General features: G+C 39.6%; 1 protein-coding gene across 4 annotated transcripts in view; it reads left to right on the top strand.

Annotated features, from left to right (window-relative positions):
• Positions 1-17,441, top strand: part of ADAT1 (adenosine deaminase tRNA specific 1) — a 28,376-nt gene extending 10,935 nt beyond the window's left edge. For 3 of the 4 annotated variants that reach the window (XM_067302250.1, XM_013960159.2, XM_013960158.2), the window contains 3 exons: positions 1,315-1,414; positions 5,277-5,363; positions 13,467-17,441. In XM_067302250.1, coding sequence (XP_067158351.1) covers positions 1,315-1,414; positions 5,277-5,363; positions 13,467-13,599 — 320 coding nt within the window. In that variant the 3' untranslated portion in view covers positions 13,600-17,441. Of the gene's footprint in view, positions 1-1,060; positions 1,127-1,314; positions 1,415-5,276; positions 5,364-13,466 lie in introns of those variants that run through there. The other variant, XM_067302251.1, reaches the window with a different exon arrangement.
• Positions 17,442-17,729: the final 288 nt, after the last annotated feature.

Below are 17,729 nucleotides of genomic sequence, written 5' to 3'. Positions count from 1 at the left end.
ACATGCATACCTTCTGTTGTTGTATACCTTTCTGGATTAACTGGAACTGGAAATTATTCTATTAGAATAGGTCTGATGATAAAACAGAATGGAAACAAAGGGCTTCTTAATGGATTTCATAGACTCGTTAAATTGGAATTACTTACAGGTGCCAAGAAGGAAAAGATTTTGATACTGTGATGATGAATACTCAAAACAAGCATCAGGAGAGATAAAGTTTAGATAGCAAACAGAATCCATTATTGAAAAATGCTGCCAATTCACTTAGGAACAACAACAAAAAAAATCTGAAACTGTGTGTAAATTCCTGAACATGCCTTTTATTTTGTGCAGTTACTCAGGTCATTCTGTTAGAAAATAGAGAGCAATGCTTTATCATGCTTTTTCATAGATCAATTATGCTAAACTAAGTTTTTTGGAAGGGGTGAAAATCAGAAGTCTAGATTCAGAGTTTTTAAACCAAATATTGAAATGTGCTAAACAGGAACATTGCAGCTGGTACAAAGCAAAGAATAAGGATGATTAATTCTGGAGAGCTCACAGAGTTCTCTTGGGTCTAAGGTTAGTTAGATTTAAAACCAAATGAATCTTACAAAGTGTAGAGAGATCCTAGAAGAACCTGTGTGTAAGGGGACTCACCCACTGGCAACAAGCAATGATATTTGATGCAAAATTATTGGTAATGTCAAATCTAAAGATGTATATGAGGAGTTGAGGAAAAGTACTGCAATGTTGAGGTAAAATTCAAGTTCCAGCACCAAGAACTGTATAGTCCAAAATGGTAATTAGGTATCAGAGTGTAGACAAAGGATAAGGATGTTGGCATTTGATATCTCTTCCAACAAATTGTTGTTAGTTGACTACTATCTAATAATATTTTTAAAGTAGTGTCTACAGATATTTGATGTATGTAAGTATCAAACATAAAGAGAACTATTTAGATGACCTAAGATAAACTAATAAGAAAAACACAGGGTGACTAGTGCAGATGGCTGGGGGGGGGAGTATTTTACAGCATAATATGAAAATAAGCCTGGAGATTTCTTCATGCTTTTTCCAGACAGGATACACAAAAGAAGGTAAAAATCCCTCTAAAAAGGGGAGAATTATGAAGCTGGAGGCCAAATGTTTCAAGAAGCATCAGTTTCCAAAGAAGCTGATTAAGATGAAATCATGGTTCCTAACTCTTCATAGTTTATCTGAATTATTTTGGGAAGTAGCACAGTATCATGTGAACACGTTGCATGGAAGAAACTGTAAGTTTTGCTTTTGTGCTGAGAGTGTCTTCCTTGTTCATAAACCTTTCTTCCCCAGCTATCAGTTGGAGTGCAGTCCCTGAGCAACCTCTGGATGTCACCTCAAACGGCTTCCGGCAGGGAACAACAAAGAAAGGGATCGGCAGCCGTCAGAGCAGGTGTGGGAATGTTGTGATATCTGGACGCATATATCTCACCTGTTAGCATACATGCATCTCTCTTAGCTCTGTGGGATGTGTAAGGCATTGTCTGCTCACTCTTTTTGAATAGATAGGGAATGGGGAAAAAGGAAAAGTCACTGTGTAGGGGAATGGGAAAAGCCGAAGGAGAGTTAACAAGCTTATTCCATTTCTTGCTTGTCACCTTTGATAAAGGAGAATATTGTAGATAATGGTAGTGGGGGGGGCTATGACCAATTTTTTTTTATTAAAACATGATTTATTTATTGATGAAGTTAGCAAAACTATTGCTTTATACCTTTCAGGTTGATGACTATGAAGGAAATCAGCATGTTGCTGAGTCCTGTTTTTACAGTTTTCTTTTTCTGTAAGATTAAGACCAGCTGTTTCCTGACCTGGATATATGATTGTTATAAATATTGCTTTGAAATGCAAGTTTCTGCCTTAAAGTTTGGAGATGTTATGAAACGCTTGCAGCAGATTTCTACTCAGAACATGTCACCTTTCCAGTTGTCTTCGTGACACTATACTGTTTTAAGAACTGTCATAAGCTTCTATCACCTGTTAACATTTAAAGAAACATGTATGTATTTTTCTTGTGCTTGAGAGGAATTTCTTGTAAACAAACACAAACAAATTTCTCCATCATCTCTGTCTAGGCTCCCCTCAGTTTAGGTGAGATGACCAAAATGATCATTGTTCTGTAGCAGTTCAGCTTGAGAGTTGTGGTCATGTTTTGGTCATTGACTGCTTACACTACCAATTTATCAATGGTCATATTGTCTGTTTTTCCCAGGCTTTCTGGGAGGATGAAGATAATTCTGGCAATAGTGAATGAAATGATAGGTAGAGAGAGGAGAATTCATGGGGAAGCATGCCCATGAGTTGCAAATTCTGAGCTTCTAGAAGTTATACCTGACTTGACTGAAGTCTGTCCTATTATATCCTAGTATTTCCAACCCGTCTCTGGAAAGAAGAGGACCAGGAATTTTGTGGCTTTATTGGTGTCTGGGGTATTGTTATCACAGGTGACCTGGGTGACTTACGTGAACACCAGTTTTCAATATGTGGTGTGTAAGCTATTCCAGAGGGTGTATGAAAGATAATAAAACAAAAAACACTAACCACCTTTTTGTAGGCTTAAATTTGCTATATAGCATTTGTGTACCAACTGTAAAAATTCTAGAAGCCTTTTGCTAGCTGCCAGTTTGCACAAAACTGTAGGAACTTAGTTATTGTTTAGAGGTTCTCTTCTCTTTTCTAGATGTGTTTGAAATTGGTTAAAATACTCAAAAGTTATTAGAGGGGACCTACAAGACAGTGTAATTGCAAAGGTCTTGTTTCCTTAGGAAATCAGGATTAAAAACTATGTCAAGGAATAAGTAAACAGTTTATGCTTTTGTGATAAAGGTCCAAATACAGAATTCATATCCTGTGGGGGGGGAGGGTAGTGTTAAACACTAAACAAGACTTGCATTTCTACCCTCTTTTTTTTTTTTTTTTTTTTTTCCCCTCAAGGAATCTGATTGATTAGTGATTTTTTTTTTTTTTCCTCTCTGTAGCACAGAAACCTATGCTAGATAACATTAGATACCAAGGAAGGTAAAGCTGACTGACCAGAAGGAATTTGTAGATAGACTTTCTGGTATGTGCTTTTGTTAATGCTTAATTAACTGAAACACCAAAAACTACAATATGAACCTTTGACAAATTAACATGAAGGTGAAAGTTTAGAACTTCTTTGCATGCCAATTTTGGGGTTCTTAAATAACTTAATAGCAAAATAGAAAGCTTTTTTAAATGCTTCTGGAGAATCAGATTGCATGTTTTGGAAAATTGAATCAGTCATTGTGAGGACAAATATAGAAAAAGATTTAAATCAGTAGAGAAAATAAGTGGGGCTTTCAAAACAACCCATGTTTTAAAAACAGCTGTTCTGGTTGCCTGACTTTGGGGGAAAGAGAAGGGCTTAAAGCTGACAGAGATGCCAATGGTATCTTTAAAAGACTTTTTAAACTTGGAATGATTTTCTTTATGATCAGCCTTTTTGTATTTAACTACCCTGCTACTGTTACTGAATACATCCTCTCAGAACTCTTGTGAACAAGGCAGAATTGTTCAGATACTTCTACTTGGTTTTTGTTGTTTTTGAGTGTGTGGGGGGGTTGACTAATACAAAGTTTGTTGATTTGGTGAAACCTTTGAGATCCTCTGTGGTTGTTTGATCAGTGCTGGAACCAGTCTTGACTCAACCTCAGCTATAGCTGTAGGCTGATGAGGGTGCAGTCTCCCACAGATAACACTGTGCAGATATTAAAATATTCTCTTTGCAAAATGACACAGTGCTGCTAGGACTCTTTTACAGCTTACCCTTGGGACAATGTAGCTTTTTATCAGTATAACACTTTAAATGAAGGGAAAAGGCTGGTGGGCAGTTCAGATGGGGTAGGAGAACTTAAATTGTGGAGGATCTTTTTACATTTCTTCAAAAAGTGAACAGACTTCTTTTTAATCGAAAATGTTGAATTGGGTTGTACTACTGTGAGCTGTAAAAGGAAGTGCATCCTTCCAGATTCCCATGCTCCTGCTCAATTCCCACAGAAACCTTGCAGGGAAAGGAGAAGCTGTAAAATTTTCCTACCAGTGTAAAGGGGGAAACATAATCTTGTGCCAGCCTGCTACATTTCTGAAGGTTTCATGGTTGATGGGTGCTTTAAAGGAAAGGTGTGAATGACTACCTGTTCCTTAGCTTGACCTTCCCTTTCTCCTCACTCTGTTTCTTTTTCCCTGTTATCTAAATATATAAAATTGTCACTAAGAAGCATATTGTCCAATTTCTCTGAGGGCATAATTTCAGAATAGCTTGAACTGGTCTAAGACAGGGCTGTTCTCCTTCCTCTCTTCCGGTTTTACCTGCACTGACCTTGCCTGACTGTTGTGAACTCTTATGGAGAACTGAACCAGCCTAAAATAATCATTCTTCCCCCCCCCCCCCCCCCCCCCTGCTTTTTGTAGGGTTAGACTGGGGCTTTTTTTGCTCCTAGTAGAGGATCACCACAGTGTCAGATGAGTACCAGATTGTGGACAAATCCCATTTTTGTGCCAAAGTCCACAACAAACAGTTTTCTGACTGCAGTCAGCAGCTGCAGTGCTGCACCTGCCCTGGACAGAGCACCAGTGCACCCTCCCTGCTGGTGGTCTGGACTACAGTGGGGAAAGCAAACCTGCAAATCTCTGAAGAAAACATACTGCCAGTATGAGGGAAGTGTGGAAGCGTGCTGAGAAACAAGAGGGCAGAACTGTGAAAGTCTTTGTTTCAACAGATTGAAACCGAAGTACAGTTTCAGAAAACTGCAAAACAGTTTGCAGCTATTGTATTTTATTTGGGGATTGTTATTCTAAATATTTATAAATATTTTATTTCAAAACATGAAAAGATAGTAATCACTTTTTAGAATGTACCAAAACCTTATTATTAGAATTTGATATTGCCCACTGTTTTTTTAGCATGCTTTGTACTTTTCAGATGCTTTCCTCTTTTCCAAGACATGATTGGACACATAGACTTCACTGCTGAAATCATATGACACACAAATAAAAAAAAAAAAAAGGCTTTTACGTACACTCTCTTCAGTTGTTCTTGAAAGCAGTTCTAGGTGTACATGGCTCTGGGATTTGGTTAGTCGTTTTTAAGAACTTCCCAGACCAAACTTTGTAAGAGAGGACAGGATCAAATGATCAGTCATTGCTCCAGGCCTGATGTGACAGATCTACTTCAGAAATACTGTTTTATTTACTCTGAGGAGTCTGAATCAAGTTTCTGATTTCTTTTTTCCATCAGATCCAAGATCTGTAAAGTAGAACTCTTCCATACGTTCCAAAAGCTGGTGACAAGTATTTCACAAGAGAATCTGCCGGACACTCTCAGGTAAAGTTGTTTTCTCTGTAGCTAGAAAAGTGAGTTTGTCTTCATGAATCTCAAGTGTACTGTGATGATACCAGAATCTTCTCGTGAGTCTCACTTTTGATAAACCCATTGTTAAAATCTGACACTTGAAGGATATGGCATGTGCTTGATGGGTTAGGAAGAATCTTTTGGGGGTCTTTTTTTTTCACCTCCTTGGAGAAGTACCTATGGCATCTCATGTATTAATGAGAGAGAGAGAGAGAGAGAGAGAGAGAGAAGAAATCACAGGTGGTTTCTTAATTTGGAGTTAAGAGTTTGGGGCAGCTGATCTGATCTAAAGGCTCACTTCTTTAGAAAAGGTTAAATTCTGCTCCTGGTCATGGAGCCTTGTCCCTCCCTTGCACTGCTTCTGGTGCACAGTAGGGCAGGGTGTAGTTTCATATATACAGAAATAAATCTCTGACATTGGCTTAGAGATTCCAAGTGATGTAGAAGGTGCCAAATCCATTGTTTTGGAAGTTGTTTTTTGTTTTAGTCTTATTTTCAGCTATAACTTCGCCAATTCTGGGATGTGATTAGACACCAGATGTCAAGCTCATTTAATTGGTTGCAGTTGCTGATAGGGCCATATGGTCCTATCGCTCTTCCTTTGTATCAGTGCTTCTCCAACACCATGTTGCCAGTTTAACTAGCTAATATGGTAGAAAACAATTTCCTTGTCTTCTGTGATTTCTGCTGGATTAATGAGGTGAATTTGTTCATGGAAACTAAAACAAGTAATAGAACCCATGCAAAAAAAAGTAGGAGGTATGTGTGGCTGGAAGCGGGGGAGATAGGCCATCTCTGCCTTTCAGTGGCACCAGGCCATTAGATGAGATGAACTCAGCCAAGTGTGCCCCGAGTCTTTAATCATTAGATTTTGCTTGCTTCTGTGTTTTGTGGATTAACAATTCCAGTTATTTTCTTCAGTGTATGTATGAAATGCCTCATAACTTTAAATGCACTGATGTCAACATGAGCCACATTATTGTTGAAATTACTTCAACTGATGCTATATACAGAGGTATACTTTCTCCTTAATTCTGTTTTAAATATAAAATTATTAGTCTCTTTGGGGTGGAAGTTGCTCCTCACTTATTTAGCTACCATGATTTCCTCAAAGCATGAACTGGTGTGTTGTTTGGTAGGTGACTCATTGTGCTAATCGTGTGCTGCTTACATAAAGTCACTTCACCTCAGGCCTTTTCTAGATTCCAGCGGCTTTGTAATTTCCTTTGACTTTTTTGTCCTTTACCATTTTTTTTCTCTCTGGGTTTCTCCTGACAAAGTCCAGCTGATTCACAGATGTGGCATTGTTTTTAGACTGCGCAAACTCTGTTTATACAGTAGAGGTGCTAGCTCACCAGTCAGCCTGTCCAGCTGCTTCCCTTTTGAAGCCTTCCTTCTTCCTACTCCTTGAATAAAAAGCAAAATAGCAAGTCTCTTTGTATTGCTGTTTCCTTCTTCTTCCCTTTCCCTTTCCACGCAGTATTCTGATAACGTGCTTTCTTCCTTTTATGTAGTCTGAATTTGAGTGGACTTCAGATAAGAGCTTCCACATTCTCGCATTGTTTTCGCTAAACTCCCATGTGTTCAACTCTTACCCATTTTTTTTCTTTTCGTTCAAATGTATCTTGATATCCCCTCCTACAAATGGTCAGCTTCAATGCTATGTTGTCAGCCCATTTCCTCTTCCCTCTTTACCTCTAAGCCCCTGCCCTGCCTTTTCTGGTCCACTTTTTGATCTGTTGTCTCCAGTCCTTTCTGCTCCATCAAGGCAATCTTATTCCACAGTCCTTTTCAATTTACTATATATGAAGGACAAGGACCACTCTTTCCTTAGCCTTTCCCTCATCTACTCTTGAGCACTGTCAGACATAGGCTACTGGAACCAGTTAGAGCTTTATGTGGAACTAGTATAGTGATTATGATGTTTCTCTGTTTTCTTCTTTCTTTTGTGTAATCTTGCTTCTCCTGCTTTTTGTGCCTTCCTTTCTCTTTCCTTCTTCACCTCTTTCTGGAGGATCAGTGCAGGCACTGTTAAATTGGAACAGGTTGAGAGCCCAAAGGGGCAGAACTTTGATGCTGGCTTTCTGAAGAGGCAAGTTTGGGAATTTGTGATGATGTAGCTTATCTAAGAGGCTAAGCATAACAATTATTGGTTGCATTTTTTCGGGACTTAGTTTATTAGCTTTCAACTGAGGCAGGAAGGAGGAGTAGATTTTTGGTTGGCTTAATCTACTTCTTCACCAAAAACTAGATAGCATTCTGTTGTGCTGTCCCACTTCCTTCTGTTCTGATAATCTTGAAGATCTCCATCTCTTGTGCCTTACTTAAATCCTGGATTGTCTCCCCAGCTAGAATATCTGAAATGTTGCCAGTTACTCTTTTATATATAAATATATATATATACATACACACATATAAAATTCTTATATATAAAAAAATATAAAAAACCATGCTCATACACACACACACGTACATATATACATAACTTCTTACCTACTCCTTCTCTTATGTTGTTTAATGTTAGTATTTTGAAATTACTGGTACATAAATCCATCCTTTTCTGTTACCGCAGCCAGTCTGCCACGTTATTCAGATCCATTTACTGTTTTCCTCTCATTTTCTGCATCACTTTCATGTTTTCTGTGCTCACTGTCAAAGGAATGATGGCAAACTTTTGACCTGTGTCAAGGGCTAGTGTTATGCCATTGCTAGTCTGAATTGTTACATAAAACCCCTGTAGTATTAATGTTCTTTGCAGAATGCTTAGTGGAAATAATGGCAAAGGAGTTTTTTTGCTTTGTTGGGTATTTTACCTGCTGGTAGAGCCATGCCTTGTCCATTACATAAGGAAATAAAAGCCGCCTTTTGTCATACGGTGGCATCCACTCAGTAGAGTCAGCTGGCATTGCTTTTTATGCAAGGTTTGGCTGGCTGCCCATCCCTCTGTCTGAGTATAAATGAGACTTTGTAATGTAAAGCCGGCCTGAGTTTCTTGCCAGGCTAGTTACATGGATGGCTGATCCTCTCCTCTTTTCTCTTAAATTATAGTCAGGAGCCATCACAATTAAGATTGTGCTTTCCTCCTCCTTCCCATTCAGTCTGCATTGTTGGTGATTCCAGTTCCAGTGACACCTAATGGAAGGGGATGGGCTGTTGTGCAGAGGAGCATGTGGCCCTGTGTTGCTGAGAGGCAATTAAGAGTACAGGGGCTTTTAAATGACTTTAAGGTTTAAATATCTAGACTAAAGTATAGAACCTTCCCTTGTTTTTTTTGTTTAAGAGTTTTGCCTGTGTTCATTTGTAAAAACAACAGGCTTTCCCCAGGTGACAGCTAGATATTTCCTGCTGGAGTGACTGTGGATGATTGTGTGGAAATGGCAGCCTGGTTAGAGTACCTCTGTGGAATGGTCAAATTGAGGACCATCATGGGAAGGTTTTACTGTTAAAGAAGGAACTGCTTCAGAGAAATAAAAACATTTGTTTGTGGCCTCACTTATTAGTGTTTTGAAAACATTGCAGGTAACCAGGCTGATGTAGTTGAGGTGGATGCATTTATAAACTATCAGTGAAACAGCTTTATCTGCCCTGTGAGCATCATCCAGTAATTCTTGCACAACATCTGTTTCTCCCACTTGAGTTAGACTGTATCTCTTAGATGTTGAACCTTGATGCAAGGGCTTCAACTGATGGAGGATCTACCATGACTTTATGTAAATTCTTGCAATAATCAATCCTCCATGTTCTTAAAAGTATGCCCCTTCTTTCCAATCTGAATGTTTTAGCTTCATCTTCTGGCCTCTTATTATGAACTTGCCTAGCCTTTTCTGCTAGATTAGAGAGTCTGTAGCTTACATGAAGTGATTTGTTGAGAGCATGTATAGAATTATGGTGGTTTAACTTAAACAGGATTTTTCTTTTCTCTTTCACTGGACAAAAGTGTCTGACTTCTGGATTATAATTTCTCCCTAAAATAAGATGCTTTTGTACTTTAAGCGTTCTGTGTGCTGTACAAATCATGCAGTAAACTGTCTTGGAAGGGCTGCAGCTTCATTTTTACTACTGTGATGAACAAAAAAAAATTGGTAATTAACAATTTTTTTTATAAATCTTATTGTAATTTTCTAATACCTTTTAAATTTTTGTTCCTTTTTGAAGTTTGTACACTAAACAATTTCTTAGATGGTCTTACTACTGCAGAGATTTTTAAGGCCTGAGGGACAATTGGATCCTCTGATCTAACTAAGGAAGTCTTTTCTTTACTGCAAGTCGTAGATCCTTGTTAGGCCTTTGCCAAATCGAAGAATCTTTTATTAAATAGTATTTTCTGCCCCATGAAGATATTAATACATCATAATCATCTCAAGACTTGATCTTTTTTAATTACTGTGTTGAGCTTCTACATCATCTCCTCTATGTAGCTCATTTTTCCACATCTCAGATGGCATTTTCCTGAAGCCCCAAAGCTTGTTTTGCAGTTTTTCAATAATGAATTGAAAGCTAGACACAACAATGCATTTGGGAGACTGCTGCTGTGGTATAAAGAGGTACTTTCAGTTCTTTGCTTTCTATACCCACTCTTTCCCTGAATCTATGACAGGGTTGTAGTAACCATTCAAGAACAGTAAATTAGCTGCTCACACTCAACAGTACTGCCATGACTTCAGGTTTTGTTCCATTGCGCATAACCTTACATTAAAATGCAGGCGCTGCAGACAAAGTTTGCAAGTGATACCAGTTGTTAAGAAGATGAACAAGTCACAATAGGAGTTAACTCGGTGAGTGAATTCCACCCAAATATGACAAGTTTTATGTGAAGCACTGATGAAGATACTACTAGAATCAGGTCGAGTATGGTTTCCTGGCCTCTATCATTAGGGATTTGCTGCTGATTTTTATATATTGATGATCTGTGAGCTTTTGTCCTTTTACATGCGATTCATTAATTTTTGTATAAAATTAATTTTTGGTCAAATGCCTTGCGATTCCATCAACATTTTTTTCTTGTGCAATATGTCTGTAATCTCAAATTTGCATAATAGGTTGAATGTAAATGAATATGGAATTAAAAGTATGGTTTGTCTGTTGCTCGGAAGAAAGTGTGGAATCGGCGTGCAGCAGTGTATTGCTTTTCTGCACAAGCTGCCATGTTTGTGGAAAGAATAATTTCTTTTCTATTTTGCATGTGGCTGAACACATGAATCTTTTCAAGTGTAATGGTGATTTATATGATGCTTTTATCCATAAATGGTGATACCTTTAAGAATGGAATTTTGCATCTCTGGATCGCCTCTCGTGGCTCTGTCACACAACTGTCAGAACCACCCAACCTCTCTTACACAGTAAGGTAGAGGCAAGGCAGAAATAGTAAAGGAAGACGTAAAAGGAATGTAGGCAGGCAGACATAGATAGGCTGGAGACTTTAGGATTGCACTGGACTTTGCCTGGGGCAGCAGACAAGTGTTCACTTCTGGCAAAAAAAAAAAAAAAAAAAAATCACAGGTTTTTCATTGCAGATGCTGAGAGACTTAATAGCACAACCAAAGCTGAGATATAGTTGAATCACGTTGAGGTTTTTAGGCAGATGTAATGTACTTTGAATTTGAAAGCATTTTTCCTATGTTTGCATTGAAAATTTCTCTGAAGCCCAAGGGAGAAGTTGAACATGAATTAAATAAATCTGTTTGATTTTTGGCAGTTCTGCGAAGAAGTTTTTTAAAATGCAGAGACTCCTAAAAGGCTGCAGTCACATGTGCTCTTGTAGCTGCTGCCGAGTTGTCCGTTCTGGTTTCCTGCTTAGAAATGTGTTCCTCTACTGTTTGCTGTAGCAGTTCCCGAACTGAGGTCTGTCAGAATAAACTAGGTTAGAGAGATCCCCTATGTTTTTTAGTTCAACTGGGTCAGACTGCCAGATATGAATTGAGGGGCCATTGCTTTGCCAACAGATTCAGAAAAAAGAGCAATGTTTAGCAAGGATGAAATGAAGAGCAGTTAGGGATCGGAGTCTTTCTCTTGGCTCAGTGGCAGAGAGAACATACGTATATGCTTATGTCCACAGCAGATCTGAGGAAGAACATTCCCCTAGGAAAACCGCTGCTTCACCCTTAACAAGATTGAGCCAGTCTAAAATTTTTGTCTGTGTTGAATGGTTCCTTTTTGAGCTTTGACTGTCTCCCATGTGACCTAATAAATAAAATTAGCTATTTTTTGAAGATGTAAGCAGCATCTGACATCAGCTATTCTATGATAAAGAACAAATATGAATCATTAGATGCACTTATAGTGAAGAAGGGCGGAGTCAAAGTCTTAAATAAATTTGTCGGAAGTGCCTTCAGTGCAAGAAGGGTGCTAGCACAAGAGAGTTTCTTCCCAAAGGATAAATACGTCATCGTCCATGACTGTAATCATGCCTCTTGTTCCACAGAGAACGGTCTTGAGGTGGGGGAGGAGAAGCTGATGGTTTGTACTGTGTCTTGGAGGTATATGTAGGTATACCTAGGAGAGGAACAGCTTGCCTGTATTACAGAGATTTGAGGGAGCTGGTTGGGGCCACAACCCTTCTTGGAACTGTGCTGTTTCCTGAATGTTGCATAGGCAGACATTTGCTGGTCTTCTGCCTCTTCAGGGATGCTCCTAAACCATGATCCACCACTGATAATGTGATTCTGTGACTGACACACTGAGCAGGTGGAGGAGAGTTGGAGTGGGCCCTTCCATGGAACTTCCTGAGCGGTGGTTAGTTTGAGTCAAATTAATGTGAAAGAATGATAAAGAAAGCAAAATGGATTAGCTGTGACAACAGGGCGGGCAGGTTTGTAAGAGTATGTACATCTCCATGTACTGCAATGGCATGGACAGGTTCTTTCCTCCTGCGCTTTCTGAGACTAAGGTCTGCAGGACAGATGATATCTCACGGCTTGCTATGCAAGTCACAGTGTTCTAAAAATACATTTATAATGGAATGCTGAATGTATGAAATACAGCTTGTGATGGTCTGCTATGTCTAAGCATTGGCCTTCTCAGCATCTGGACTTTGCATTTTTTTCTGAAATCCTTGTGGTGGTTTTGCTTGTTTGGGGGAAGGGGGGAAGCTGGGGGGCAGGGCTGCCTTTAGGCATGAAAGTCTGCTCTGGAACTTTGTGCAGTGGTTCTCAGACTCCTTAGATTAGGGCCCCTGAAATAGTTCGGCTATTCCTCTTTCTTCTTTTTGACCCATGTTCCTACTGGGTCAAATGTATAAATGTTACAGGTTTCATGTGGCTGACAGAGACTGATGGGAAGAAGAAGAAAGAGGATGGGAAAGAACAGCAAGGAAAGGAACAAAGTCTTGATGAAATTGTTTTGGTGTTCCTTGTGCTATCTCTCTCTTGTGTTTCAGAGATAATCTTGACTTGATTTTCCCTATTTTGAAAAACAGTGGTATAATGCACTCAGCAGATTGGCTGATGGTTCAGCTGAGATTGTGGGGAGCAGGTGCTGCATAAAGGAGGAGAGCAGAGCATGGGAACTGCACTCTCTCTCATGCATTAGGGAGAAGATGAAAATATTTTCTCCTTGCCTCCTGTTTCTTTCTGTCGCGCTTCCCGTTTATTTTGTGTTGGAAAAGAAAAACTGTCCTCTTCCTCGCTGGCCCCTTGCCTCTGTCCAACAATCATATCCATTCTAGCAAAACATAGCCCCATCCACCCAATTCAAAACACCCCTCTCTAGCCACCTTTTCTGCTTTGCTTCTATGTTTTTTGCTATTATGGAAGTGTTCTGTAACCTATTGTCACAAAGTCAGACATTGTCACTTCTATTGCTGAGAAGTGTGTATGAAGCATGGCAGAAGAGTTGTGTTTTATTTCCTTCTTTTACAGAGACTGCTGACAATGTTGAGAAACACTAGCTCCTTCAGGGTCTGGACCTCTCCAGTTTCCTTAGAAGTGCAGAAGGGTTTTACTTAGTAGCACAGAAGAGCTCATGGAACATCGTGCATGCATCAGCATTATTAAATGTGTTTGGCTTTTTTTTCATTTTGTGACATTTACATCCAATAGGATAATAGAAGTTTGTTCACTGTTGTGTATTTTGTGTCAGGATGAAGACTCTAGAAACCTATTACGACTACAAGGAAGCTGCATTAAATTATCAAGAAGCCTGGGAAGTGCTGCGTAGCCAAGCCCTGCAGGGTTGGGTCAAGAATGCCAAGGAATACCTGCACTTCACATGAAAGTATATGAAGCTGTATAAATCCGGCAATAAGCCCTGGTGCACAGCAGATACCTCTGCAGTTCAAGAGCCAGGAAAAGATGTGCTCTAGTTTCTGTGCCTTAAGGAGATAGGAGTGAAAAGGAAAGCAGTTTAAAGAAGCCCTTATTTTGGTTGATTTGAAGCCCCCTTTTTTGTGAGATATAAAAAAGAATCATTGCAGACTTAAAATTCTGAACTGCACAAAGCAATGTGTCACCAATAGAAAGGAAGCAGTGGTGTGCCATCCTCTGTTATCTGAGAGCATGATCTATCACTTATAGTCCACTGGAATGGGAGTAATGTCAACTGAAATTGCTGTGGAAAAAAGTCTGTTGCTGTAAAACTCTAGTGCTGTTTTTTCCTCCTCCTCTTCATAATGTTATGGTTGGTTTTGTGTTGCTGGGACAACCCTAATGTATAGTAAGTTGTACTTCTGTAACTCTTGGCTCTCTCTGCTTGGTGCCTGGAAAAAAATTCTGTTCCCCCTAGTCCCATTGCCCCTAACTGGAAATATTAGTTCTATTCAAAGATATTTTTTCTTTTTCATAAAGTAGCCAAAGAGAAGCAAAGGAGTGATGGGAAGAAGACTGCATCAAACAATACAGCTTATAGCACGCACTGCATCTCTCTTCTTCTCAGGACTTTGTCAGATACCCCTTTAACTGCTGTGCTTCTGTAGGTGGGAAAGAAACCTCCTGAAGTATTTGGTTCAGGCAGATGTTTACCCACTTTTCAGTGTTTAAGTACCAGTTTTTCCCAGTGATAAATGGTTAATGAAAAGCAGGGATGTCTTAGCCATGTACCTCATTGTTTCCTGGCAAGTGTTCATTAATAGCCTGGCAAAGGTGGAGATGCTTTTGGGGGACTGGAAGTAGTCCTTGGTAGTCTTTGCCTCTATGCTTTATTGCAAAATAACATCTGCATGGCAAAACAGTCCAAAACTGCTAGCTGGGGGGAAGCAGTGTGTGATCCTCCTTACGCTTCCTGCCCCGGTTATTGCCTTCTGAGAGCAATTTCAGGACCACATAGTTGCTACTGAGTACATTCCTGTTTTGTGCTTGTGCTACTGTAACCTAATATTCACAAAACACTTGGGCAAAGCAATGGGAGGATGAAAGAAGTGGTAACTTGGAATTTAAGAATTCTTTAGTGATTTGAGTGTTCTGGCTGTTTCACTTCTGTTTTGGTTTTGAAAAATGGGCGTGGCAGTTCTCATAACCTTTACAGTGTGTCTACTGAGCTGCATATGGGACTGGACAGGTGGTAGGAGAGATCAGATTGCAGTCTGAGAATTGGTTACCACAAATCCTTTTGCATCACACTTGGGTTGACTTTTCAAATAAGAGGAGATAAGGTTGAAGGAATAACAAAACTTAATTTCTCTGTGTGTAAGCCTATCCACTCAAATCCAGCATTGACATCCAGAAAGTCCAGTTAACTTGGGGAAGGAGCAGACATTCCGTGCGTGTATGTGGAAGAGGGCAGGGGAATATGGAGAATGATGACTTGCCTGAGTCGTCATAAGCTGGAAGGCAAGCCAGATGCCATTGCAGATGGGTTCCTAGGTGAACTTCAAAAAAGCAACCGACAGAAATGGTAGCAGTTATCAGAACTGAGGAAATAGCACTCCAAGGACAGAGTCTTGTAGCATAGTTATAGAGCTAACCAGTAAATTTCCAGGCTCCTGAAATTACTTCTGTCCCTCTCTGAAATCTTGCAGAAACCATAACCTGGACATACTTAGTTTCCCTTTGTTAATCATCAACAAGGTCTGTAGCGAACCTGCAGACCAGACTGGATTGTTCCCATTTCCTGTTCAGCTGCAATATTAAAATGGGTTACTACATAAGGCTAGTTGTTCTGTAGTCTTGGCATCAGAGTAGTTTTCAGATGAGCAGTTAGATTATGTTAATTCTTTTAACTCTTTCCTAACATTTGAAGCTGGCTATTAAGAGGAATTGTTCCTGGTAAGATTTTCCTGTGCATTTGTAAAATACTTGTTAGCTGTAGACGGCTGCTTTCTGCTACTTGTCAGATTTAAAAGCAGCTTTAGAGGTGCTGAATGCTAATAGTAAGCTCACTCTTTGGGTGGAGTTGAGGGCATGTTTCAGCCTGGAGTCAGTCACTGAATACACAAAGAGCAGGAAGGAGTTAAAGCAGCATTTGAAAGACTCATTCACTAAGCTTGCGGGATCTTACTTGATTTCTGAGATTGAAAATAGCAGTGTTTAAATGCTACATCTGATTAATTCCAAAGTGTCGGGAAGTGCTGTAGCCAGTACTGAGAAACAGCTCTGAAAACCAGAATAGAGAAATGCAGAGGTAACCTCTGCTTTTGGAAGAGGTAGCAAACTAAGCTTCTGTCATTGTCTGTAGATCTTTGGAAAAATTGCTCCTGGAAGGCAGCACTTGACATGTTCCAAGCTTGTATGACTTTACTCTTCCATCCTGGAATAGCTCATGCACTGAAAAGCAGAGATGGATAAGGTGTGGGGAGGATGTTAGAATGCAGAGACCCTGCCACAGGAGAGCAGGTTGGGGAGTGAAGCGCCCACAGTTCATGGTTCATGGGGACAGCCAAATAGTTGTCACTGGGAACAGCAAAACAGATGAGGACACAAGGATTCCCCAGGCACGTATAAATTGCTCTGTAGAGCGTATTTGTATTACCCAGCTAGGTCTTTGACTCTCCCAAACTAGTAAGGACACCAGTGGTCCTTATTTGCCAAAACAAAGAAAACTGTAATCCTTAATTTGAATAGGATGCCTTTAACCGCTTCACTGCTAGAGAAACCATTCCATTCTCAATCATAGTAAGAAGACAGGGCAGACAGACTTCTTGTCTTTAAGGAAGTCAGGACCAGAGCATAGAAACAACCAGTTTTGTCCAGGTCCAGAAGTAAATGATCAACATTTTGAGTTGGAGAGTACAGTTTCATGAGACAATAGGCTAGCACCCCACTGCCTCTGAAGAAGCAAGGTTCTGATCTTAGCATCGTGCTTCTACTCCTTACCTCATGCTGGCTGAAGTGTTTATTGATCTCAAGAGATTCAAAGTAATCTGAAGACAGTTCAAATTACTACTCCTGGCAGAAAACCAAACTATTACCCCAAAACAAGATAGCTTTTCACTAGGAGTTAAATCAGCAATCAGCCCAGTAAGCGCTAGAGCAATGGAAAAGCCAAGACTGCATTGCCAAGAGCAGAAAGGGGAGGAGTCAGGCTTCCTTTTTGCAGTGACAGAAAGCACACCTGGAGGAAATGCTTGAGGTATAAGCATGAAAGTGAAGAGCAAGTTACTTCTGGGAAGCTGCTGTTGGCAAGGAGGAAAGAAAGGTGTTACAGTAACTGGGAACCAAATGCAGTTGAAATGCCTAACAGTTCTTTCCCTCAAAGCATAACCATCCTGAATATCTGAAACTGTCATTATATATAAGTGGGTTGTGGCAGCAGTGCTACAGACAGAAGCAAAACAGTTTTTGAGGAAAGGCTGTCTAAGTTCAGGTAGTATTTGCTTATTTATGCAGGAGACGGTATTTCAGGTTAGCTTCAAAGTAGGGGACGTAGAAGCATTAGTGTAGGAATGGTTTTGTATTTACTCCATATCTTTGTTCAGTGCATAAATTGAAATGCCTTTCCAGTCTTGAAGAGTTAACAAAAAGTAAAGATGTGATCATATGGATGCCAGATGAACTGGACAAGTTGCTTTTAATCATTTTATAAGACTGACTGTGCAGAAGGGGGCAGTTCAAACGAAAATCTCTTGATCTGTTTTGTTTGTATTTGTAGATGCAAAATAAAGTTACTGCTGTAGAATCTTTACATCTGCATTCTCTGGAATTACTTGTGAACCTGGGCTGCTAAATCTAAACTAGTGAAACAGTTTAGCAGTAATTACGTTTTTTTCAGAGGCTGATGAAGGGAATTCCAAAAGTCATTTCAAGGATACCATTGGGAATAAAACTTCATCTTCCCTGCTTTGGGTTAGATATATCTGTGTGCTAGTATATAATTAGCTTTATCTTGTAGTTATAAGGGTTAAAGTTACATTTTTTACTATCTTGTTAATAGCTAGCAAAAAATATTACTTGCTACCATACACAAACTGCA

This window comes from Apteryx mantelli, chromosome 10 (assembly GCF_036417845.1).
Source record: "Apteryx mantelli isolate bAptMan1 chromosome 10, bAptMan1.hap1, whole genome shotgun sequence".
Taxonomy (NCBI): Eukaryota; Metazoa; Chordata; class Aves; order Apterygiformes; family Apterygidae; genus Apteryx; species Apteryx mantelli.
Note: the sequence above shows the minus strand (reverse complement) of the source record. Positions and strands in the feature narration are given on the sequence as shown.